At 36.8% G+C, this 27,427-nt stretch overlaps 1 protein-coding gene across 1 annotated transcript in view; it reads right to left on the bottom strand.

Annotated features, from left to right (window-relative positions):
* Positions 1-27,427, bottom strand: part of CDC42BPA (CDC42 binding protein kinase alpha) — a gene marked incomplete at its 5' end in the record, with an annotated part of 173,733 nt that overhangs the window by 18,837 nt on the left and 127,469 nt on the right. The window contains 15 exons of the mRNA XM_082480237.1: positions 1,561-1,678; positions 2,970-3,093; positions 4,814-4,898; positions 6,615-6,712; positions 8,649-9,242; positions 10,174-10,236; positions 11,002-11,218; positions 12,404-12,485; positions 13,364-13,503; positions 14,173-14,309; positions 15,062-15,167; positions 17,271-17,351; positions 18,100-18,219; positions 25,220-25,267; positions 26,972-27,048. Coding sequence (XP_082336363.1) covers positions 1,561-1,678; positions 2,970-3,093; positions 4,814-4,898; positions 6,615-6,712; positions 8,649-9,242; positions 10,174-10,236; positions 11,002-11,218; positions 12,404-12,485; positions 13,364-13,503; positions 14,173-14,309; positions 15,062-15,167; positions 17,271-17,351; positions 18,100-18,219; positions 25,220-25,267; positions 26,972-27,048 — 2,090 coding nt within the window. The remainder of the gene's footprint in view (positions 1-1,560; positions 1,679-2,969; positions 3,094-4,813; positions 4,899-6,614; positions 6,713-8,648; positions 9,243-10,173; positions 10,237-11,001; positions 11,219-12,403; positions 12,486-13,363; positions 13,504-14,172; positions 14,310-15,061; positions 15,168-17,270; positions 17,352-18,099; positions 18,220-25,219; positions 25,268-26,971; positions 27,049-27,427) is intronic.

Genomic DNA, 27,427 nt, shown 5'->3' with positions numbered 1-27,427 from the left:
TTTGCCCTACCTTTAGCAGTAGCAGATTATTTTCTTTGCTTGAGAAGACCCAGAAATGTTTTAAAGAACCTACCAGAAATGGAGACGTGAAAAAAGGTTCTGATCTACATCCTGCCCTGAAGCAAATTATCATTCTTTGTTTAACATTCGACATGCCTATACTCACATCCATGTAAGATAAACACTACCTGCCGACTTCCCTTGGATTTGTCACGTGTTTCCCAGAACCAGCTCCTTCATTATTTATTCATTTATAAACATACGCACAATGTTGTTTGTTGCTCAACTGCACTGAATATATTTTGAGTTATTTGAGTGGTTTCTCAAAGTGTCTCTAGTATGAGATTTAAAGTAAATCCTTTCCTTTCCTTGCGTATTCTCATCTAAGGAAAACACAGTGCCAGAAGGGCTTATGTAGAATGTGCAGACTTTACGGTAAAGTGTAACACAAGAGTACCATTTGCTGCAAAAGTGAGGTAAAATGAGTATCTGGAGACCAGATGTTATGCTCCTAAGCTCCTAAACTACTGCAACTGCATGGTACACTTTATTTTCCAGTCTTACTGTTGTTTTCTTTGGGCTTTTCAGCATCTGAAAATCCCAATTTCAGCTTCCACTTCCTGCTTTCTGCACAAACTCCAAGTAATAACAATGATCACTTTAGACAGCACTTCTGTACTAACACCTTTGTCTTATGGTGGGACTCATATAATCTGATATCATATCATTTGATCTTCCAGTGCTAATTAGCATCTTCTGAATCACATCTGTGTCATTGTGGACAAGTTCAGAAAACAATACAGAACACACAAACAAGATGCTGAAGGTAGCTTGATACAAGCAGTATGATACTCTCCTTTGAACAAAATATTAATTGGTCCTTAGCTCATTAAAAAATTCAGTAATTCCAGGTGAGTATTTCCTACATAAGGTTTTGTGGAAACAAACATATATGTGTGATATTACATGTTTTCTCTTTCCATTTTTCAACTTAAAAGGTTAGTTTTTTATGTGAGAAGTTCTGCTTCATTGAGACTAGTTAATTTAGAGAGAAAAGGAAAAATGGCATATTTGGCATGGAAAGAAATTTGGGCATTACACACTGTTGAACTGCTACAGTTCCACTGTCTGAGGAAAAGAGGCTGTAAAGAGAGAGGCTAAGTAGGAGCTGAAGATGGGAAGAGAAGAAAGGAAAAGAACTTACGGTAATACAGTTCACGGAGAAAGAAATTTCTCTTTCCATTCCCACAAAGAACACAGGCTCAAATCCTCTTAATTTTGTCCCCTCATATGGGTCATAAAAATTACCATCGACACTGAGAGGCAAACTTGCCTTAAAACAAGTGAGGCATTAGCCACTCCTCCTCCTACCCTCAAAGCTTCAGGGTCATCCTCTTTGTTTAAATTTTATCACATACAGAGCACGTTCAGCTCCATTTCCCTAGTTATATGAAATACAACAACACTCTCAATATACTTTTCAAATTTTCCTTGTCTTTCTCTCACTTATTTGCAGCCTCTGTTGCAGTCAGTCACTTTCACACGTACTTTTGTACTTACCATTGGAAGGTCTTTGAGAATCTGTATACCATCTCCTGGACCCATATGTGCTATGTGGTTAAAATTAGTTGGGTTAGAAATTAATTTATTTCTCATTTCTGGATCGCGTAGCATCTCCCTGGAAGAGAAAATACTTTGTTTAGATATTTCGCTAGAGACGAGGATGGACATTCATAAAACATGTACAGTTTCGATTATCAGCTACTTTTAAATGGAAATTAACTATTTAACCATGTTAACAGTGATAAACCCTTGCTATCAGCACTGGCATGGACAAGCTTCCAGCTTGAAGAGAGGCCAAGGGGCCAGAAAAAAAGAATGCTGTTTGCAGGCTAACAGCCCATACCCAGTAGTTACCAGCATTCAAAGAATATACAACCACTATGAGCTGATAAAAAGCTCTGTAAGATGAGTAAAAGCAGAACTCATTTGTGATGCTTTACAAAGTGGAGAGGAAAATGAAGTACAAAATATGAAAATACAATTAAAATAATACTGCAGCACCTTTCTCAGTCTGTGGTCAGAATTAAAAGCTCTTCAAATTGGCAAGGACGCATTTCAGAAATCAGAATAAACAAAATTTTGAAAGAGCAATCTGCGATTCAGCTCAGAACAGGCAAGGACAATAACTGGAATTTTAACTCCACTGTACACTGTACTTTTCTTAGAGCCAAGGCAAGCTGGGAGACAGCCATTGGTAGGAGACGCTGGAAGTTAGAAAACTGAGTATTTCAACTCAGTTCTTGGAGAGTAGCTTAGCACAGTGGCAGGTAATCTTTAGTGAGTGATAGTAAATGGTCAGTAACATCCTCTATGAACACTGTGAGTAGTGCAGACCTATTTTTATTGCCATTTAGGAAAGTATTTGTGAACTGTTAAAGACTTCTATTTAAAACACATCCTGAAGTCCTATGTCCACGGAAGAGGTGAGTTTTCTCAGATTTATAGAATGTTTATGTAGTTAAATCTATAAATCAAAAAAGCAGATGCCTTGGAATACTCCTGAGAGTAGAACTGCTTTCAGAAAGACAAGCAGAACCAGAGTCTGAAAGTAATTAATCCATATGCATAGTTAGCAACATAATCTCCTTTTGCAAAGTGTTTATTACAGATACAGTATATGTGCACACCTATGTACCTATATACAGTATGCGGAGACAAGCATTCCAAATTACAGCTGTTTCACATAAGTAATTTGAACTAATGAATACTTGTGTATCCAGTGCATATCCACATCCAAACTGGTATTAACACAAATTAAACATTGAGGATTAAGGCAGTAGTGAAGAGAGCGGAACATCTGAATGGGCATTCCAGAAAGCAAGAAATGAAGTACTACATTGGCATCAGGCACTGTCCTTCAGGGCCTACAGGCATGTACAGAAGACAAGTATATGTTGAATACCGACCTCCTCTGCTGCATCCTTTCCTCTTCTGGTACTCTGAATGAATAGCGGCGCTTGTTGTTGATGTTTCGAACCATTTGCTTCCGGCTGTTATCTGATGTCTCAGGAACTACCAGTTCATCACCCTCTGAAATCAATATAAATACGATGATCCAGTGGGAAAACTCATTAGGTATTCAAGGAATTTGAATTCAAATAAATTTTCTCCCTCTGCTCTTGCTAGCGTTGGACAGCACCCGTTTCCCATCAAACCTGAACAAATGCTTCCTGGTTTATGGGTTTTCTTGGGCACTATCTACTCTGCTATACAGCAACAGACTTAGCCCTTCTTCACACATAAGCTGCCACAACTGTGTTCTAAAAAATACCGCTGAGTAATTCTTTCAAACAAAACCTTTAGGTGGACAGGAAAGGGTGTCAGTCCTCTATCTCACACTTTGTCAGTTCTCACTGAAAATTGCTACAACAGTCTTGTTCTGCCAATCATCTGGAAACTCGATGCAAGACTCTTTTTCATTCATTCCCTGCTCCAAGGAGACTACTCCTTTTGAAATGTTTGAACATTGATATATTTTGGTACAACTGTGGGGAAAGGGAAGATTTTTTTCCACATGCGTAGGTCTGGCTAAGGCATCTTTAATAGACATAAAATGTATAGCAGCGCTAATCATACAATAGGAGCATTACTTTGAATGAACGCTGCAACTGCTCTGTCTTGTTTGATCTATACGGAGACTAAAATTACACTTAATAAGCTTGAACATACCCAACACCTATTGCTCACTGCCAAAACAGTTTTTGCGTGGAACTGGAATCTCTTCTTTCATTAAGATCAACTGAAGATTTCATAAAGTGTGGGCTCTACTAGGTAAGTAGCTTCAGGAAAAAAAAACCCTGCAGACTTTCAAGGAGATAACACCTGGATGATACTTTACTGTCTGGTAATCTTTTCTGAAAGGCAGTGAGAAGTGTACAGGACCAAAGCATCAGCCTTACTCACTTATGATCCTATGCTCTCCAGTTTTTTTTTTCCTCTTTTACTCTACTTTTAATGTTCATTCTTTATTAGACTTGAAAACCATACTGCGCCTCTCTACCACTGTCATTGCTTTTGTACTAATTTCCTAGCAATTTAAACAAACACTGAAACACTGCCAACAGCAGTGTATGTTTCTAAAGAGTTTGTTTCCACTATTTTCAGAATAGTTGTTAAAAAACTTATAGCTTTTGATGGTTAAAAACAAAGCACATCCCTTTTCCCCCTAAGAGGTTAAACAAAAGGTTAAGAAAATTACTCAGGTGCATGCTTATGAAATGAGCTCTAAAAAGAAAAAAAAAAAGGTCAAAATGACTCATAAAAAATAGAATTCTGCAGCTAAAACTTTGGCACACAATCATATGTGGCCCTAATAACAAGTTATGAATACATAATATTGTATTACGTTCTGATCCTTGGGAAAGGCTTGTTTAGGTTAAGTATAATATTAATTTTAATCTAGTACTGCCAAGATCACTAACAAAGCCTTTAATTGTGCAGGCATTTTTAGATACCATTCTGGTAGGTGAATTCAGATTTGAAGGGAGTACCTAGTCATTCTATTTTCTATTTCCAGTCTTCATTCAAACCTTCATTGAATATTCAAAAGGGAAAAAAAAAGGTTCAGAGTAGCTGCATAGCAGGTATCATTGCAATCACAGTGGAATCTATAAGCTTTGGCTTTCTCCCAAATTAACAAGCACACATACGTTTTAGAGATCACTTTCTATAATGCACAGATCCAGGCCAAAGAAAAACGCTCTTCCTACACAAAAATTTGCATGATGAAAATTGGCTTCTTTTTACTCACCTGCCATTTTGTTTTTGAAATATATTAATCTAACTGTCTCCAGGCCTAAAAGGTTTAGTGAGCCTTCTGTATTCAAGGGTCGTACCTGAAACAAGGAAAATCAGTCCTTATAATAGTAATAACTCACACTTATATACTGCATCTTATTCTGAAAGCTCCAAGGTGAGTTATACATTCTGTAAAAGGAGCACTGTTAAAAAGCCAACCAGGGAGCAGAACAGTGTAACTGGCCAGAGCAAAGCCTGCCCCACAGAAGAACTGCAGGCTGGAAGGAGCAGTGTGTCCTGTCTCCAGTAACAGATGCCTGCTCTCAAGAATAACAATTGTGAGTCAATAAAGCCACAAACCAGAGTTGAAAACAATTTTAGTCTTTAAAGTTCTGTTTGGAGAATGAGTGCAGAGAGTTGCCTAAAATTCCACTTAAAGACATAGGCTTAACACCATTCCTCCCAGCATTTAAATAGAGTTCTGTTAGAAGTCTACTTCATATAACAATTCAATTTTGTTTATTAGTTGCACAAAGCAGTAAGCCGTGCTTTTATTTTGTGTTAGTATCATGTCACAGTTATGTTTTGCAACTTGGAGTTGCAAGAATATACACAGATTGCTAAAACCTACTGGTATTTGTGATTTCCAGCTTCAAAATGAAACACACATTCCACTGTCTGAGTCTGCAAATAATGCCAGAAACAAACTCTTCATAATAAACTGCCATTTTGGAGTCTCCTAGATGTAGTCATTCTTGTTTGTTGAAAGTACTTTCATTCATTAAATGGGCAGTCTTGAGCCAAATATTAATCAAAGTACTAAATCACACTCTGCTGCATAGGAAAAAAATGCTCGAACTGTTTAATAACTCAAAGTTTGGATATCAGAAAGAGTAAAGGAAATTTCCTCTAAAAGAGCAGATTCTTCTTCTCTCCTTAAGGTGGTTAATAGCTGAGCATCTTGGTCTTTGCATTATTCATCCTTACAGCATTGACATATCATCCTGGTCTGCATCTGACATGTGGGAAATTGATATTCAGAGAGACTGAATGACTAACACAAGACCACAAGGACAATTTCTCGTAACTCTGTGTCATGGGAATGCCAGGTAAAAGAATTATGTTGATACTAATACAAATCTGAAGTCAGTCTAAATTATGGGGAAAAAAACACTTTTTTTTTTCTTTCCAAATACAGCTGAGAAAACACCTCCTAAATACCAAGAAAATGTCAGTTTTCAAAAACTTCTTCCTTTTGATAAGTGATCCGAACCTGACATCATTCTGGTTTTAATACTTGTACTGGTAGTGGTGGTCTTGGCAGTGTTAGGTTGATGGTGGAACTCAATGATCTTAAATGTCCCTTCCAACCTAGATGATTCTATGAAAATGTCCAATCCTATCTGTCTACAATGTCCTCAAGCAGCAGAAGATAGATTGTTTTAAGGCCTGTTTAATTATCTTAACATCCATCATCTTCTAGCAATAACATAGATGCATTCAGTCCCAAAGAAGCCACATGCAATTAACACCAAGAAACTGCTCTCTAGAGTAATATCAGTAAGTCTAACAAACTTATATGCTCCAGACTGACCATTCATCTAAAACAGTGAGACCACACGTAAAACACATTTCATATCTTGTATTTCGAACAAAAAGCACTGGTTTCTTTGCAGTAGCTCTTCTTTTAGTTCAATTATTTTTAAACAAGCAGTTTTAATGATGGCTTCTAACATGCTTAAAAAACCTGGTATGATTGTGGCAAAGCAATACTGAGTCTAGACATATTCTTTGATACTGAAAGAGCAAGTTACCTTTTTTAGAGGAATAGTCTGAATCCACTCCATGGAGTTCACGTCAAAGATATCAATTGCATTTTCGCTGTACACAGAGAGGTATGGTGCATTGTAACCTGAGACGGAAGGATTAGGTATAGTGTCATGTGCTTTTAGACAGGGCTCAAAATATACAAGTTCTTATGTTTAACCATATAAAAACTTGTAATAAACAAAAAAAACCCCACCCTGCAATAGAACAACAATCTTTGCGATATGTATTTTAACTCAAAAATAAGCAACAAATTTATTCTGAAGGCAGTCCACCAGTACCACCGAAAACCCCCAAACCTTTGTGACTGTTCTTTTAACTCTGCAGAACCAAACTCCTTTTTGAGCTACAAGGGATTACAGTTTGTTCTGCCAAACACTGATGTGGTTCAAAGTTTTTTTTCTTCTAAAAGCCCTATTTTTAAGAGCTCGTATTTTGGAAATGATGTGGTAGGAAAATATATTGTTGTTAGTTAACAACCGTGATTTGAATGAACTGAGCTCTGAGTCTTTGGACTATGTACTAAATGAACATCAGTTGGAACTAAGCACCATGACACAGTCATTAAAATCTTCATGTTTCCTTCTAGCTTTAATTCTCTTTTCTTATTTTCTGGATTATAAAGAGAATTCTTGTGCTACTCGTGGCACATTTCCCCAGGATGAAATTTGTTACACTGGGACCACTTCTGAAGGAGAATTCAGTATTTCCATGTTGGCAACAAGACTGCCATGGTCTGCCAAGACTAACAAGAGCACCCGATTTGTGTTTAAATGTAACAGGTTTTGGTATAAAATTTACCTCCATTCTGAATTGGAATAATATCAAGTCACTTCATTTAAGGCAATCAAAAAAGTTTCACAACTATCAATGACCAGTATAGATGAACTACGTGTGCAAATACCTGTTTTTCAATCTATCACAAAATCTTCTATTTTGATTCATTCATTCTCTCAGTCCATTGTAATAATCACACTCTTGCTTGAAAACCAGAAAAGACACACAGCCTGTAAAAGTTGCTCCTTCCACATTCAGAAGGGGCTTCACTCAAACAAGGTGAACCATTCCTCTCCTCTGCAGTGTGACTGTAATGCTGTCACAGTAAGGCAAGAAGGCAGACTATTTTAAAAATCAACATCAGACTGGGCTTATTCACAAATACTCTAAGGAAAAATTTAGCTAATCTTCATCTCCATTCAGAAAGACATTAAAAAGAAGATAGGCGCTGCAGTTTCTTTTTTCCCTCCAACTGTCACAAAGATAAAGCCCCAGCTTTGAAAAAATGTGCAATAAATGTTTAACACATGCTGGAAACTGAAGTCTTGAAAAATTATGGTATTTTTCCTTTAAGGTTATGAAATATATTTTCTATACTGCCTGCCACACATTGCGTTTTGGAAGGCAAGAGGGAGCCTGAGGGGGGGAAAGTTAAAAACTTGTGTTTTAAAAAAGCAAAGAGCAGAGATGAATGAGAAGAGTGTTGACAAAAAACTGGAGAGGAAGAGAGAATGAAGGAGTAAGGAAAGAAAAGAAAAAAAACGACTAAGTAGGAACAAACACCAAGTCAAACTACCAGAACCTGATGACTGTGAACATCAAGAAAGCTCGAATCACAATGCTGAGCCAAAGTACAAACAAATTTTAAGCCTTTAAATAACAGCGGTCCAGGATCAGTGGTAGCGAATGCACAAAGATCCCAGGTAGGCCTCTGTAGGACCTGAGGCTCTCGGCGTGATCTCTAGAACAGCCATGTGTTTAGAAATCGGACATCCGAGTTAGAAATCCTGACCTGTGATTCCTCTTGTACTAAAACAGTATAGGTCACTGACAGAGTTGCCAAAACTAGCATAAATGTGATCAGGATTAAACACTCCGATTGGATTAAATTGCTGACAGAAGCCGAGAGCATTCATTTACCTATCAGGTAATTATCCTTGAACTTCACTTTCTGTGGAGCTTAGTACAATCAGTGATCACTTCAACGTATAATAGCAAATACACTGACACACACAGCAACTTACAGCAAGAAGATGGAGTTGCGGGCCACATCAATTCTTGTTGTCTAGATCTTCGGCCCTGGCAGTCAACGTAAACCCCTACGCTGCTAAAACACAGCAGGTATTCTTTACTTGAGATTTCGACTGCACAGATGGCATCAGTTGGCTGCTGTGAGATAAATGATAGTGTGTGGTCATCTGGATGGAGCAGACTGTATGGGCTGCCTTCTCCATGAAGCAGATATTTTAAGAAACCTGACTGGTAGCCCACACAAAGACGGTCACTGAAGATTGACATCCACTGGACGTTCCCCTGGACTTGGATCTCCTTGATCTTTTTGTGACGTGTCTTACTCTGATTTAGTTCATAACAGAGGACCTGCCTTTTCATAGCTACACACAGGCATGTAAGAGCTCCGTGGCGCACATGTCCAGAAACTATTGACTGACAGCCTTTTGTCTCTGCCAGCTTATAAAACTCAGTCTCCCTTCCATCCAGGGCAGCCATAGGGAAAAGCCGCACATGACGGTTTCGTCCTGAGATTACTGCAATGAGCTGTTCATTTGGGATAAGCTCAATTTGATGAACCTTCTTATTGTCACCAACACGGATAATCTCTAAAAAACAAAACAAAACCCCCCAAGTCCAAGTAAATAATGTTGAAGTGTGAATTGATTAAAGCATATGTATTTGTAAAGATAAACTATGAAGTAAACCCAAGAAATCCTGTGTTGCTTCTCTGCAATATTAAAAAGTACAGAATCAAAACTCGTATTTTAATAATACGAGATGTGGCAATGCTGGATAGACCTTTGGCTTTTCCTCATCAGAAAAAGGGAGGAGCAGATCCGATGCAATAACAACTGCTGTATTGTTTTGGTATTCATTTCAAAAAACAGATTATAGCCACAAAACTACTGAATAAAAGAAAGCCCTCAAAAAACTGAAACATACAATTAAACATGTTGTTTGTTGAATTAGCTTGGGTATCTGTCATTACATCTCTTTACAATACTGAACATAAGTTTTAATTTCCAATACCGAGAAGGAGGTTATAGAAAAGATTGAGCCAGGCTCCTTATTGAGGTGCACAGCAGGAGAAGAGGACACACTGGCAACAAATTGAAAAAGGGGAGGTTCCAACTGGATATACAAAGAAAATGTTAAATTGTGAGAATAATTACACTTTGCAACAGGCAGCCCAGAGAGATTGCGGAACCTCCATCTTTGGTGATTTTCAAAACCCGACTGAACAAAGTCCTGAGCAACCCAGTCTGAATTCAGTATTGAGCCTGCTTCAAACAAGAGAAAAAAAACCTTCACAGCTGCATTCCAGATACTAGATATTTGTTACCAGAAAGGACACCCAAACCAGAAAGCACACAGAACACCTTCTTGATTATCAGCTCTCACAAGGGGTTGTCCAGCTGATAATGTAGTAAGTGAGAAAAATGAAACCAGAGGATATTGAACAAGAAAAAAAGGTTGCAAAGTCACTTTCTGATTATTTAATATTAGGGAAATTATTACCAGTTCCTAATCTCTTACCGTCTTTGGTGACATGCACAACAAATAACCCTTCTTCATTCCCCAAAGCTATTCTTTCATGGTCTATGATATTAAGGAAAAAAAAAAAAAGGTTATTTTTCTTTTAAAATACTTCTTCAACAATAGTGGTAATTCTGATTAACAGAGACAGTTTCTTAATACCTTGAAATAAACAAATATAAAGCCAAACCCAACATACTAATGTAACAAAAAAATAGTAACCTCCCAATTTTTCAAATTTCTGAGAAAAAAAAAAGTCTTTTCTCCTGTTAGTAGAAGTAACATCAAGAAACATAACTTTTAACAAACCATTTAGAGCATTTAAGTGTACTACCAACTTTGGAACAACTATAATATCACATTTAAATATTTTAAATAATCCAAGATTAACATAATGTATGCAGTAGCAGTTAATATGACTAAATTCATTCTCTGCTTTTAAATTTTCTCTCCGGTCCCACAAGCAGATTTTGTAAAGTCAGTGATTTACAGCTATTCTATACTGCTAATTTTGCCCAGTTAAGGAATTATGTTTACAGAATAACAAAAGAGTAATATCCAACTCTCAGTCAAAATTATGAATAATTAGGAATATGTGTTAATAGGGGGAATCTTCTTAAAGATCTGACAAAAGTACTGGGTAGTGAATTGCTCTTCTCTCTTAAACCCATGCACATTTTCATATGGGATAAAACCACTATGTATTACTCTCTATTCAGTAGATAATGCCATTTAACACGTTTTTGGAAAAAAAAAAAAAAAAGAAAAAAAAAGCATCCTTCTGGCATACCCATTTTTCTTAGAGTTATCTTCTTATTCATTTCATACCTATGATTGCTGCTGACTGTGTTGTTTTGATGAGGGGTAAGGTGCTGTCATAAGCTTCTTTGGGAACATAGACTGAGCGGTCTTTGAGTTTGTTCTTCTTCAAGATCCTATGTAATTCATTCAGCACTCCTACCCACTTGCTTTTTTCATTCTCACCGTCTGCTAGAATCAGGATTGAACACTTATTACTGGATGCAGAGAGCTGAGAAGCTGTGACCTGGAAAAATTTAAAATATATATTATAAATCATAAGCTATAAAAAATTTCGTCATGACCATTTTTACAAGTACATCAGATACCTATAAGTGCCCTTTTAATTAGCTGCCTAACTAAGAATGCCAAAATTTAGCCTTAGTTAATAGAAAATACTCTATCTCAATCAAGAACCCACAGCAGAATAACCTGTAGATGTGAATAATTCAGCAAAGAACAGAGAAAACTTTGGCTTTATTCTAAATGCATTTATATTTATTCTATAATTTGGAAATGTCTGCCCTTAATAAGGTAGTCATCTGTTTCTCACAGCAATTTTGTAATGAAAACCATTTCTTACAAAGTATTCATTATTTTTTTAAAGACCAATAGCTTTCATTTATAATTTCATGCAATAGGAATAGTCTTTATGGAAGAATTATCTATGATCCTTTTCATGTATTTGGTACAGCTAATACAGATAAAAATGAAAGTCCCTTTTGTAGGTTTATCTCCTCTCAGCATGCAGAGTGACGAACAGTCTGAAAGCCAGAAAAACAAGGAGTGAAATAAAATGGTATAGTAAAGAAATGATAGGGGAATTAATAAGACACCAAAGATATTTCATTGAGGTCAGAGCTTCAATAGAATATCTAGTAAAAATAAGAAGAATATTAGAAAAAGCCAGTGATGGCAAAATCCTGATATCAGATAACAGACATAAATTTTCATGAGCATTCACTAGATTTCTATACTGACTACCTGATGAATGGGAGTTTTCAGAGATCCAATGCTTGTATACAAAGAAAATACGTAAAATAAAGGCTTCAGGAAAAACACAACAAATTAAATTGTGAAGCAGAAGGCAACTTTAGGAAATGAAAACATAGAAGGTCATGAGGAACAAAAGAATTCCAAATGACTAACAGGAGGTTGAGAAAAGTACATATTATTGTGAAGGTTAAAAAAAATAAAATCCATGTAAAGGATAGATGAGAGCTTGTGTAAATGTACCAGTGCTATTTTTACCACAAAAATGATATATGTACAGATCCTTATGCATTGCTGCTGCTCCTGCTGCCATGGATACCACACAGCCAGAACTTGCAAAGGAAATAGAATGCTAGCAAGGTGTTAGTGAATGCACACCATACATCACACTGTGAAACCCTGTACTTCTGGGTTACTAGGTTCAAGACATAATACTTACCCTAAAGATACAGGGGATATCTTTTCGATTTGCATGGATGACATCTGAGGCCAAGACAGAACTCACTGAGAATTCTTCATCCCTTATGGAGACCACAAACATAATTGGAGAAGAGTTAAAGAATAAAAGCTGCACGGTTGGTTTTATATTTACATAGTACCAACAGCCTTGTTTTGTAAAGGACACAGTGAGACAGTACTGAGATCTAATTTTTAAAATTATCCTGTCCTCTTTATCTGCAGATGAAACTCGCAAATGCAATGCTGCATAATTAACTCCTGGTAAATGTTGATGGAGACAAATCTCTTCAGAGTATCTGTGTTTTGCCTGTTTAAATTTAAACTTTAAAAAAAAAAAAAAAAAAGAAATCAAACTTAAAAAATAAGCCTGGACAAACTACACCTCTCCAACTGTTTCATAAAAATCCAAACTCACTAGATGCTATAAGCTACAGCTGTTTGAGATTTCCTGGATAAATTAACCTAGTTCAGAGATGAGCTGTACTTAGTTGGTATGTTAAATGTCCTCAACTTTCACTGAAATTGATACTATTTCAGTAATACTGAAGACAGAGGGAACAAACTATTTAGCCCTTCTGAAGCAAAAATTGCATTAGTTTCATCCTATAACAAAGCTTTATCTGCCTTTCAAAACTCTATTCAACCCCAAAAGAACGTATTATTTTTCTTCTTTATTCATTCCAGATCATCTGCACAGCTGAACTGACACATTTTGGCACACAATGTAACAATGGAAGTTTAAATTGCCACATACGAACACACAAGTGGAGTTCAGGGTAACTGCAAATACTGCTTTTTTACAGAAAAGTAGAGGGTCTCAACATGGATTACAATGTTTCATAAAAGCTCTGGAGCTTGCTTACTGATTTCATAAAAAGGAAAAGCAGAAAAAAACTCCCAGTGCCTCTGAAAAGCTCCCACTCAGCACCAAACAGCTTACCTCATGTCTATGACCTGACTCACTATCACGCTGGGCTGGGATGCTTTTCCTTCTGCTACATCATATAGGAAGAGTTTAAAATCACAGATCACTGCCAGCGCTCTCTGCCAACCTTTCTTTACTCCAGCTGGTTTTGGTACCTTTAGCAAGATAAAATCTGATCAATTCTCTGTAAGTTTGCACGCAATCAAAAATCAAACAGACACTACAAAAATCAATTCCCCCATCTAGGCTGACAAGCTTTTATTCAGTGACAACACTAAGCAACATAAGCAATAGCACAGGTGCAGTAAGAGCATCAAACACAGCCACACAGACACCACAATATATTATTTAAAAAATCTGTAGTACCACAGGTTCGTTCTTTCTTTCTTTTTTTACAAACTATTTCAAAGCTGTATTAACAAATATAGAGAAAAAACCCCACCTCTAGTTGGTCAACAGGAATATGCCCAAAACTATGTGGAGTAATTTTTTTAGTATTTATGTACAAGTGTCCACACTGATGACCCTACACAGTACTAGCACCAACAGAAAGACTCAAAAACTTACAGGCCCTGGAAGATGATGTGATCTCTAGAGATGGACTATTCAAGAACAACCCAAAGCACAATGGCCAACAGTGATGGAGAGAATTACTGTTGAAAATGCTGAGTTGCTTTGTGAAAATTTTGGTCTTAGTTTCCAAACTGTTACCTTAACGTGTAACTGAATCCATCCCCCCCAATACCCCAATTAGAGTTTAATTGCATCTCTGGAAAACAGCAAATTTAATCTAAGTGCCCCAAATGCAGCTACCTGATACTTACTCGGACATGTCCTTCATAAGCTGTTCCTATGCCTTTCTGCGGATCTATTCCCAAAGGTCCCTTAGTCTGTTCGGGAGGGATTGGACATACTGCAGGAGCCTTGTCTGCACAGGTCACATGGCAAGAGAATCCACATACTTGGGAGGAGAAGAAACAAAAAGATTTGATGGTTATTACTTGTGCAATGCAAAAGTTATGATAATGACGGTGACATTTATAAAGGAATCCTCTTTTTTTGACCAACAACTGAATAGTTTCACTGAACTTTGCTACACCAAGACAGAAATCTAAGTCTGCACAACAGCAGTTCATGCTTTTATCTGTTTTAAATTCTGATTTTCTCATTTTCAGAGGTGTATGGATACACAGCCTGGTTTCATCCAGGTAAGAAAGAGCCGAATCAGAAGCTCATTCTGAGATAGTTGCTATGATTTCCTCTAGGCCCAATTGTACTAGTAAACACAAAGCTGGAAGCTCCTCTAAATGATGAGGGTCATTCTGTGTACATACAAACCTTAAATTAGTCCTGGAAAGAAGTAAAATTGGTACCGAATGGCAAAGCTGTCTTACATTTTGCCCTGACTCTGAAAGCAAAGCTGCTGTCAGCATACTTGACCGTTGACTGTGGCCCCTTATTGCTATTTTAAGTAAACTGAAGTAAGCTCTTCTACCACCGACTGGAAGAAGTATGTCCCCAGATCACTAGGTAATCTGTTATGCAAGATGCTCAAATTGTTTGGCTTCTACTTTTAAAAGACTTAAGCATGAGAATATATTCTGTTGTTCAAAATATAAACAGAAGACTCCAGCATTATCGCACCACAACATTTACAGTGAATTTCCATCTGTAAGAACTCCAGTTCACACTTCCTGCTTTCAAAGTGCTTACCTTCACAAGTACAGCCCTGTCGTATTAAACCGACCATCAGAGATGTGCATTGATTGCATTTTGTTGGTGTATTAAATGATTTCACTACAAACTGGTGGGCTTTAGGCTGTGAAACAAGCAGACAAGGATGTTAATACCTATAACACTTCTGAAGAACAGTTATTTTTTTCACACACATAAGAGTGCATAAGGTACCCTATGTGTGTTTGTCAAAATGAGATCCGAGCTCCTAACACATGGACTGAAAAACATTCCTTATCAGTGCTTCTTACTGATAATTAAAACCATCTTCTGTAAATGAAACCATGGAAACTGGACCTTGTCACAGAACATGAGTTTGCTTCCAATGCAGATTGGAAAGTTGCCAAAATTATTATTCCATTACACTCTACAAGTTGAAAGTGTGTATGTATGTGCTTGGTGGGCACCTGGCAGCCAGCCAAGGTCAACCTAACAGTATTTTCTAAGCTGCAAATTCAATGCTCCTCTGTAAGGAGTGTTGCTTTAGTTCAAAGAAAAATATCAGACTTTTTCAAAATTCTAATTTTCATGCCAGAAAGCATGACAGAGTTCAGTTTTATGGTGTCAGGCACAGGCAATTTCAGAATACCCAATTTAAAAGCAAGAGTACAGATGACGTTGATTTTGAAAGGGCTTCTCTTCTTGTTAGTTCTTGGGAACACGGACTCCATGAGTAGGTGTTTTAATTCTCTTTCTCCCCTCAAGGATGGCATTGCTGATGCTATGACATCATGGATAAATGACTATGTAATGCGGTAGTATGATTCATAGAAGGCCTCCTATAAAATCCAGGAAGGTGCTTTGCTTTTTTAAAAAACTCCCAGTGAAGTAACAACTGGTAGGAGGAGAAAGGACACAGCATAGGGTGAATGCAAAGGCTGTCCAAACAACCTCGATAGTGTACGTGATCTGAAAGAATACAATTTTGCAGACTACTTTAATGAGTAGGTATATTAAAATCTTACTCACTTTCCTCTTTTTCATAGCATAAGATATCACACCTAAGGGCTCAAACTTCATCCATATTTAATGACAGTTTTACTGTTACAATGAAAGCTTTCTGTCTACAGATGGATGTCTTGCTTTGAAACTTGCAGGAAAACAATACTTAGGTTTTAAAAACTGTGAAATCATAAAGAAGGTTCTTTAGGGAACATAATAAATTAGAAAGCCAATCATTACTTACTGAGCAAAATATTTGCAAAAATGAAATTACGTGCACAGTAAAATGTTTCACATGATTCCAAGTGCACTTACAGTATTTTTTAATTGATCTACTCAGATGTTGCCAACAGAACAGTCCGCTCAAACTTTTTAGCTTTCTTTTACACAAATGAAGTCTTTTGCTATTTGCAATTTATCAAAGCAGAGAAACAGATCTATTAGAAAGACTTACTTCCTTCACCGAGTAGTTGCAGAAAAACTGTCATTTTTTTAAATATCCAGAAGATTCCTAAGCCATTGAGGCACTTCTGATACTTTTTTGAGAAAAATTTTCATTTAATATAGCTTGTATATTATTCCTGATCTGCTTGAATACACACAATTCACTGTGAATTAGCACACGCTGACTGGCTTATTTGGCCAATAGCAAAATAATTTCAACAACTGATGTAATTTATGCAAGTAAAAAGCCAGAAGACAGAAAAACTGGAATTTCTCCTCCCAGCCCAGTGCTGCAGTGCTCACTCTACCTACATTACTTACAAAAATGCAAATCTACAGTTTCATTTTAGGCTTACTCTTTGCCTCTTCTCAAAAATAAGCATCTAATTAGCACACAGATGTGCTAATCTGAGACTGGCCCACCATGACATCAGTTTTACTGCATGCAGAGGATAGAGGCAGGTTGGTCAGACGCATGCCAGAAAACACTCTGTTTCTAAGAAGTGTCTTTTCCTTTCTTCATGTTCTAGTTAATTTACCTCTTTCTAATGTCCAAACTGCTATTTTTCCTATAATCAAATGCCTGTGTGCTGCTACAGTGGAATGCCTAGCACAACTTGTCACACCACATAATGTAAGAATGAGGGGGTTTAAATTTTAGAAAGCAACCAGCTTGCATATAAACAACCCTTCTAGGTAGTTCTGTTAAGATTACTGTGATAAACAGTTCTCCTGAAGCTGCTGCCCAGGAGTGATATTTTCTCCCTTATAATATAAAAAGTGTGAACACTTGACTGAATACCTTTGGTGCAGAGAGTCCCGATCCAATATATGCTGTCCTCATGGTTGGTGTGTGAATTGAACGGGGAGGATGATCTGTAACCTGAACATAGTCCCCAAAGGATTGATAAGACATCAAATACACACTATCAAAGACAGCTTGAATAAAGCAAAGACTACAGCGTCCCACCCATCCCATCCCCAAACTTACAAGCAATGAAACCAAACTGATTAAGATAGGAAAGAACTCAGAAAACCAAATCTCATTTCTCAGCAAAATGATGTGTAAGATTCATCTCCTAAATGGCAAAAATAGCTTTGTGTTATCTTAACCATTTGATCGAATCTTTTCAAAGGTAAAATAATCAGAGACTTAAACTTTTAAACAGGGAAAAGGGATACATTATTATAGTTTCAGAGCCTTGCTAATATTTCATACTGACAAGACTTTCAGGAGGACTCCAAAGTGTGCTCTTACAAACTACAGTATAACATTAATTTTGTGTCAACATTTCTTAAATATTCATGACTGAGGATATGTTATGAAAAGAAACTGTATCTAATAATTTATTCAACATAGTTCCCATCCCTAATCGATTAACCATATGTGAAAAGAAATGTGACGATCCCCAAAATACAGCTCATCACAAGTGCAGAATGCTATTAGAAGGTCCGAAATAGTCCTGCTGCAGAAGAGCAAGCTTCATTCCAAACAAAAGGATTCGCAATAGCAATTTTATGCATGAGAACGTTACTCCTAAAAAAAAAAAAAACAACCAAAACAAAACAAAAAAAACACAAGCAAACAAAAAAAAAAAAACCAAGACAAAAATTTGTCAACACTGAAGTACCTCGATTGGTTCAATCTCACTGGCTGTAGAAGGAGACCTTGATCTTGAATGGAGGTGAGACTTGCTATCTTCATCCCGTGATGGAGTATTAGACAATGTAAAATTCTCAACTGAATCAATCTAGGAGAACAGTTCAAGAGGAAAAAAAAACACAACCGAAAAAATAAATCAAAGACATCATTAAAAAATAATTCTCAACTCTTACCAAAACAAGATATGGGAGCAGTAGAATTCCTAAGAGAGAACTGAGAGGGTAAAAATTCAGTTTTAAGCAACCTCCTAATTAAAGTACAAAAATGCAATGAAAATTATTGAATACGAACACGCCAAGGCTTCTGCTGAGACGTGAGCACATGCATAAGATCTGCTAGTTCAGGGGCCTGATAAACACTTGAAGAGACTTGTAATTCAGCATTTTTAAAGGGTGAATATTTTCTAAACACTATTGGGTTTGGTCCACTGGTAGTAGAGGTTTGTTAGAAGTGAATTCCCATATAGCCCATATAAATCACTGCAAACATATTTAGGAGAAAATAAGGAGAACAGGCAGAGCAAACAACATATTTCCTGAGTTTAGTGTTAATTATATTCACAGGGAATTGAGGGTTTTTTTGTACCCCATTTGAACTACAAAAACATCCTTACCAGGAATACAGTTTCTTCAGGGAAATATCATCCTAGTCCTTGATATACAGTGAAACTAAGCCCAACGCAGAACTACACTGAACTACAAGGCACAGAGGTACAACCAGGTACCTTGGATAACAAGTCATCTTTTGTCAGTGCAGCTGAAAAATCAGAGAATGCAGGATTCTTCCTTGAAAACAAGACATCTCCACATCAAAGTTTTCTGTGTAACTTTGTTATTTTAAAGGATGAGGACGCTTTTTTCCACTAGTAATAAAACTAAAAGATGGAGGCTCCATTGCATGCCTGGCTTTTCTGGAGCAATGCTATCTATCATCAGTTCCCCATTGCTAAGGATTTGGCTAGTTTGTACACAAACTAAAATATGCAGCAACGTTGACAGAAAGCATTTGAACATTCTAGTGCCTTTTTACCTTATTTGCCATTGACATCATACTAAGGGTTCCACAAACTTTACTACTTTTTGGGAATAAAATATATTGCCAAGCCAACCTTATACATGCATAGACAGTCCTGTTCTCCAGAAACTCAGTCATGGTAGTGAACAGGTGCAGTTGCTGTTTTTTCTTTTTCTTTCTTTCTTTCTTTTTTTTTTTTTTTTTTAATAGTAGTGAGTTAGGTTTGATGGCTTCTAGTTTTATGATAGCCTTCAAAAAATCATCTGGTGGAGAATGCTCATCAGCTTAATCAACTTAGGCATATTAAGATGCCTGCAAGTATTTCTGTAATGAAAATGGGAAAATCTCACACTGGGATACACCTGTTTTCTACACATAGATCATGTGTTTCAAGCATTGAGGCAAAAATTAGCAATAAAGCAAACATTTTGTGCTCAAATTTATCAGAAGCAAATAATAATTGGAAGCTTTATCCATTATTATAACATTGATGCCTTTAAGTAGTACATCCCCAGACACACAACATTGTTTCAATTACTTTAAACTTTCCTTTTTTATCGAGTCTAAACATGTGATAACTTGGAGTCCACTCAAAGACTGTTTAACCTCAAACAATTCCATCTTCTTCTTAAAAGTGTTATTAAAAAATAAGCCAAATGAGTAACTACAGGCGAATTTTTTGTATCAAGAAGCTCACATTCCTTTTCTTCTGCAAGTTAAACTCAGAGATCTAATCTATCATTTCATAAATGTTTCCAGATTCTCCAGAGGCTTTCCTTTTCAAAGTAGCATCTGCATACCAAAGAATTTTCATGGTATTTCTCAAAAAATTTAGTACAAGCATGATATAAATGATGGAACTTTTCTGGAATGTGCTACAAAGCCTTTGCGGTTGAAGACAACTGCTGAACCAGTAACAAATGTATTTTTACTCTACCTATGAACATAAAAAGCCCACAAAACACACAGAACCTGATCTACCATTACAGAATTTGAAGGGAATTTAACTACCACCTTTACTGCAGAAGGAGGGCCTTGAGCTGTACTGCTGCAGTAATCTCCAGATTCCTTGCTTTAACGAGAAGAAATAAGTACAAAAGCAACCTTAGTCAACTATGGTCAAAAGCTTACACGGACCGTATTAACACCACTAAAATTAGTTTTAGACTAATCCCTTGGATCATCAAAAGTGTATTTCAATATTTCTGACCAAATTGTAACAGCCTTGTCATCTTCCACAGGAGTCTGCTTAGTTGTCTACGCGGTGTCACCTTGTGTAGGTCTGAGCCAAAGCTGACCAGTGTAAACACATCTCGAGCAGAGACGAACTTCTGAATTGGAGCCACAGCCGACAAAAACAAGGAGTTACTGTAAGCTTGCCTAAGACACTGAGCAGTGTGCTTTGAATTGCATAGGTAAGGTCATTATTAGAGCTGTTGGGCATTATCACTTATTTATTGAATATTCAATATAAGCGCTTTGTAGGCTTTCCTATTCCTGTCATCATAGGGGTATAAAAGAAACAAAAGTGGCAGTATGAGTTTAAAATGGACACAGCATACCTGGTACAAATTCAGTCTGACAAAGCTTTGATAACACCATCTTTAAAAATCCACCTTGATTTTTGAAACACCATAGAGCTTTCCATCTTAACAGACTACAACGCATCCAACTTTTTTCCTTGTATGAATTTTTCCTGCCTTCCTTGATGCTAAATTTACTCAATTCCCCACTTACCATTGATTTACCTGTGTACTGTGGTATTTTCTATCATTTGGTATGACATGCCTCCCAAATGCCAAACTGCTATAGGCAATGCCCATAACTCAATGCATGCTCTCTGCTAAGGGCAAAGAAACAAAGAGGCCCTTATTTGACATTTGCTCATCTTCCAAACCTGCATCTACCTGATCCGCTTTCACAAAGAACTGAGAAAGTACCCAAAGCATCTTCTCCAGTTACCGAAATTCCACTCATAGGATTACCAAATTAAATACTCCAAAAGCTTTTAGCCCACAGCTGTAAAACAACAAAAAGCACAGCAGCAGCAGCAAACGGTAGCAGCAGCACAAGACATGCAGTGAGGTAAATACACAATCCATACATTAAACAAAGGCATGTACACAACAGGCAAAAAAATAAAGGGCCACATAGAGTAAGACAGCCTCTTACACGTCTGCCTTTGTTAGCTGGAATACAGGAAGGAGAGCGCTTTAACAAAGAAAGGAGGAGAATATGTTACAAAACCAAACAGTGACACATACATCAGCTCAGAATTCGTAGGTCTATATCTCCAGAGGTAGTGTTTAGACACACACAAACATGTTCATTTTTACATATGTTTTGAAAACAAGATAGTCTGGGGCAACAAGAGGGAAGAAACATAAAAAAAAAAAAAAGGAAGTTATTTCAAAGTCTGTACTTTTACACTGGACAATAGCAGTGAAACTGCAGACTATGTTACTCTACTAATTTGCAGTTAGCATCTCTGTACTTTGAACAAGATGAATAAAGCAATCTCTCAAAGGCTCAATATGTCCAATTTAAAGTTCCATTAAGAACCAGAATTATTCTAAACTTCATTATGAATGTGCAGGTAGAGTCAGGGCTCTCACCACACACTACCATAGCTTGCTCTGTTTAATAATGAGAATTCAGAACATGATTTATTCTGTTGTTATTTACAAAGTTCAGATTTGTTTAACCTAACCAAAGCCCATGGGGACCGGATGTGAGGACAGACTGCAGGAGGATTTAAGAAATCTATTTTTAATCTATAATGTTTTGAAAATGGGGAAAAATAATAATTTCTAGTAAGTGGGGAAAATAATTTTGTCAAGGGAAAATGGGATTCCATTTAATTGCTGTAATCACAAATTCATCTTTAAATAAAATAGGTTGATTGCTTCTAGTAGCCAGTGAGATCCACAGAGAGCCACCCGGCAAAAAACAAAACTCAACACTTCCATTATCAGACACTTCTAGTGAACATAGGAGACTTAAGACCTATACAACGTTACTGAGAGACAGCCTGCAACACACAGGAGAAACAGTGGTAACGATTTAGAAATGAGTACTTTAATCACTGGGGGTGACTTCCCTCCCCATCAAAATCAGAAACTAGGAACAGCAACACCCATTTCTACTTCCCTTTGCACCCTCCTGTGTGCACAGCAGATACAAGGATCATTTCTGAACGTGCAGGCTTTTGCAGGTATAAGGCTTTAGGCACCAGTTCTGCCAACCTGACTAAGTATCTTTCTTTGTATTTGAGGAGGGATAGCTGGAACCAACAGTGACTCCTACTTGACTAAATAGCAAGCAACTACTATTTTTTCTCAGCATCTGCAGGCTACAGAGGCAGAGGGACATCTATTTTTACTTATCTCCAGGAGAAATTGCAAAGCTACCATTTTCCTCATTCAAACAATTAGAATTAACTCCAGTCATTCACAGGGTACTACAAACAATTACGTTATTTATATGACAGACACACAAGATATACCCACCCTAGTAAACTCCAAATGTAATCAGTGGGCCAATCTCAGTGCTGCTTATACATCTATATGTTAAATAGGCTTTAGAGATCTTGCAAAGAGTGCTACCTAACTGCAACTGCATGTTATTTTACACTCTCTGTCATGAAGCACAAAGGCTGGAGAAACACTATGGGCCAGTAGTAATATTTACTTCAGGTTCATGATTACAGGAAAGACTTTCCTGAACCCCACGCAGTATTGCAGCACTGCATGAGTCTGACCTGAGGACTTCCAATTCTTCCTTGGTCTTAATAAAGAACCCACACAATTCTCAGGTTTGACTGAGCTCAGGTTCTTGAAATGCTGCAAGAAACACTGCCCTTCAAGGCAACTACTGTCAAAAAGAGACACTGGAAAAGGAATGGAGGTCACATCCAGTGGGGAGGGTTTTTTTTTAATACCCATATTTTAACTTAAGTCTGCCTAATACATTGATATTGAACCAACTCAGTGAACTAAAACATAAATAACCATTTTGATAATTCGGAGGCTATATGTTGTGAATCTCACTAAGAATGAATCCAGTATTTGTCCAATAAATGAAAGATGCAGAACCGACTTTAATCACAACTTAATTACACCATTTTTCACCTACTAATGCAGACATCAGCTTTACTTCTCTTTCTAATCAAGACAGGTAACTCAACAAGTCTTGTATTTGTTTGCAAGGTACTCTTCCTATCTGTGAACAGTCAACTCTTCTTTTGCAGTTTTGCCAGATAAGAAAGAAATCCACCCTGGTGTTAGAGACGGTAGCCCCTGGCCAGTCCAGTCCAGAAATGTACTCTTGCCCAATGCAACTGAGGGAAAAAACGCTCCTGTTGGACTCAGACTGAAGACGTAACACAGGAAGTTTGATTCTGTGTGTATTAAGTCATTCACATGCAACAAGATACACGTTAATACCTGGAGTTTTACCAAAGACTGAAAGATGGGTATCTGAAAAGATTTGGTCTGGGTGGACCAATCAAGAAGAATGTCTTAAAGGATGTACTCCAACAGTTGAAAATTATTCACTTGCATAGGCAAAAATACCATATGATTTTGTCAAAATGTTTGTGGAAAAAAAATATGCTGCCTTCTTTAAAAAACAAACAAACAAACCTAACCAACAATAAATACAGAATAAAGTACTGATGTCCTTCAAAACTAGCAACCAGGATAGCAACCAGGAAAACTTTCTCGTCCTAAGTTTTCCTTTGCAAAACTGAACGTGGTCATCTACTCTGCCCCATATGTACTTTACTTCTCTTTTAACAGCTTTTAGGAGAGTTTATTAGATATTTTTAAAGGCAAGTTTCTATGAAAGAACCTGCTGATACAAATTAAGTGTTCTTAACGCTCAGACAACAGAGAACACTTCTTTAATCCAGGTAAGGGATATAAATACTATTCATTTATTGTAGAATTAACATGACAGGAAACTGTAGTCTCATTTTTTTGGTATAAGAAAGTTCAAACAGTATCAGCAAGACAAGGCCTTCTGTGTGCTCTACAAAAGTGCACACGAATACCTACTACAGTACCACAAATGTACCTTCACATTTTGTCTAAGGTATATACTTGATTTACAGAAAAAAGCATCCAGAAGAAAAGCATTCTTTCAGAGTTTGCCAAAGGACATGCAATCAGTAGAAGAGGCCCATGTACCACACCCTCTTTGTTACATTCTTCACAGCAGACATTTCTAGAATAAAATGAATTACGTCACCTTTTAATGCAGATAGAATTACACTATTTTTAAATACATATGTATAAATATGTATGTATGTGTATACACATATATACAAGCACACACAGACATACATACACAACATACCTACAGAGTTGTAATGGATGGTTCTCTACAATGGATGCATAGTATATACTTTGATTAAAAAAGGCTTATTATTATTTACTTTTATGTGCCTACTACTTCAGTCTGAAAGAAATATAATGCAGTCAATTTTCAGCTTTTAATTCAATTCCCTTAGTATGCAGTTAACTAGGGTAAATATTTAAACACTGTCCTGATTAAAAACTAGTAGCTCAAAAGGTAATAAAAAGTAATGTTACTTCAGTTATAATGAAAATGACTTCTTACAATATAGACTATAAAAGAGAGAATATTTTATTTGAGCAAAAAGAAATTAACTGCAATTAAATACAAGGAAAACATTTTCACTGAAGTGATCCGAAAACTTTCGGAAACAACTAACGATAAATAATACGAAGCAATGGAACTAAGTTAAATAAATGTGCCAGTGATTTTGGAACCACTTTCCACAGGCCACGTCAGTAGATAAGGCCCAAAAGCACCTTCTCCCCACTAGGAAAACTGTCTGCGATTAAGAATTTTTCACCTGAACCTAAAGAAAAACATTTACTTTAAAACGGAACATCTATAGTAGTTGCAAGTATGCTATTATAGAAATATGTTGTTCTCCACTGCACTTCAGATTTCTTAAGTTGACTGCATTAATGTTTGAATATTCCAAATCAATCAACTGATCTCTGTTATTAAGGGATTTACTGTTTTGAAAGTCAAAGACTTACGTCATCCATAAAATCAATCAATGAGGATGAAGAGGAGGAAAAGGAATCCTATTTTAATGAAAACAGCAGTAAAAAAAAAAAAGAGAGAGAGAAAGAGATGGATGAAGAAAACTGTTCAATATAAATAAAAGTGCAAAAATAAAGAACTGTAAATAACTAGTGCCAGTAACAGTCTTCATTAATTGCCTTTCATAGACAATTAATCAATAAACTACCTGTATAAAACCCAATCTTTCTCCAGCATTCACTCAGTAAAATAATATTCCTACACTCCAAGAGGATTTTTATATTGAAAGTGATTTATAAGATAAATAATTAAAAAGCAAATTAAAAATTTGTATTAATTGTGAGACTTCAAGAGAGAACAGTGAATTAATGAATACACAATGAAAAGAAAGCAAATTCTGGAACATCAATAACATCGGGGATTATGCTCTTTCATAGTTAAATGGGATGACCTTGTACACCCACCAAGAAAAAAAAAACAAGGGCAAATTTTAGACCAATGTATAACTGTAAAGATGCTGTCTTGTCCCCTCTGAATTCAGTTTGTCCGATATTTCACCCCAGCTCTTTTAAAAAGAAAAATGATTCATTGCTTACTGTTGACTAAAAAAAGAAGATATGACATGTATAGTATCAATATTTTTCTTCCAGGTTTTCTACCTAAACTGGTCTTTTGTCTAAAAGTGACAAAGGAATTAAACAGATTTATTTTTTAAGTATATAGAAACTGTGGAGAGCAGATGAATAGTAATTATCTGGATTTTACAGATTTGTGTAAAATGAACAAAAGATGAAGACAACCTAATAAATAAACAGTACCAATGACTTCCTGGAATACATTCACGCATTACTGATGTATTTGTATTTGATGTACTGGCCACACCTCGAGTATTGTGTCCAGTTTTGGGCACCTCAATACAAGAGAGACATCGAGGTGCTGGAGCAAGTGCAGAGGAGGGCAGCGAAGCTGGTGAAGGGCCTAGCAGACAAATCATATGAACAGCAGTTGAAGGAGCTGGGACTGTTTAGTTTGAGGAGGAGGAGGCTGAGGGGAGACCTCATCACTCTCTACAACTATTTGAAAGGACACTGTAGAGAGGTTGGTGCTGGTCTCTTCTCACAGGTAATTAATGACAGAACAAGAGGGAATGGCTTCAAGCTCCAACAGGGTAGATTTAGACTGAACATTAGGAAAGAATTTTTCACAGAAAGAGGGGTTGGGCATTGGAATAGACTGCCCAGGGAGGTGGTTGAGTCACCATCCCTGGATGTGTTTAAGAGACGTTTAGATGTGGTGTTGGGGGATATGGTGTAGGGGAGAACTTTGTAGAGTAGGGTAGATGGTTGGACTCGATGATCCCAAGGGTCTCTTCCAACCTAGACAATTTTATGATTCTATGATTCTATTTTCTCTCATTTTTACCAAACCAGTATCCACATTACTTAGCGTTTTTATGAATAGAAAGAAAGGCCATTTGAACAACTATGCTTTTCATGTTCACTACAAAATCATGAAAATTTCTGCATTCAAGGTGTGAGAGAGAATTCATTATGATTACTGGTGTTGAAGAGAAGATAGCCAGCACTGTAAATGACAAGCAATTCTCACATATTATTATACACAAATATAAATGGGGCAATATGATTAAAATACAGCAGCAAACTTTCAGCAAATACATATATAACCTGCACATAAAAGCAGTACTTCCAATGACTAACGAAGAGTTAGAATAGCTGTACACTTACTTCAAATTGATCCAGAGCAGAGGTAGGCGCATTCAAAAATGCCAAGAAAGAATTCTGTGAGTCTTGGTGCTTTACACCTAGAAAACAGCAGCAGTTTTTTAAGCTACAGAAAAATGACCTTTTCATGGAGGACCTTTGCCTTGCTGAATCAGGATTTGAGTATCCGCCTGAACCACCTACGTTTTTTGGAGTTGTCATATTTGGTCTGTTTTCCAGAGTAAAAGATTTGTTTGATGGACATACACCCACTAAGCAAGCAGTGTGCGTTTAATTACCCTTTTCCAAGCTAGGATGTGTGTAAATTCAACATGAAAATATATTGTATCTACATGTCTATTATGCAGAAGGCACAGGTTTCTAATGTGCTTATGTCCATTTGCAACATGCACTGCATGACATACCGACATACACACTAATGCAGCAGGTGTCAGCCCTGCTCCAGTCACCTACCATGAC

This window comes from Vanellus vanellus (genome assembly GCF_965231255.1).
Source record: "Vanellus vanellus genome assembly, chromosome: 3".
In the NCBI taxonomy this organism is placed as follows: Eukaryota; Metazoa; Chordata; class Aves; order Charadriiformes; family Charadriidae; genus Vanellus; species Vanellus vanellus.
Note: the sequence above shows the minus strand (reverse complement) of the source record. Positions and strands in the feature narration are given on the sequence as shown.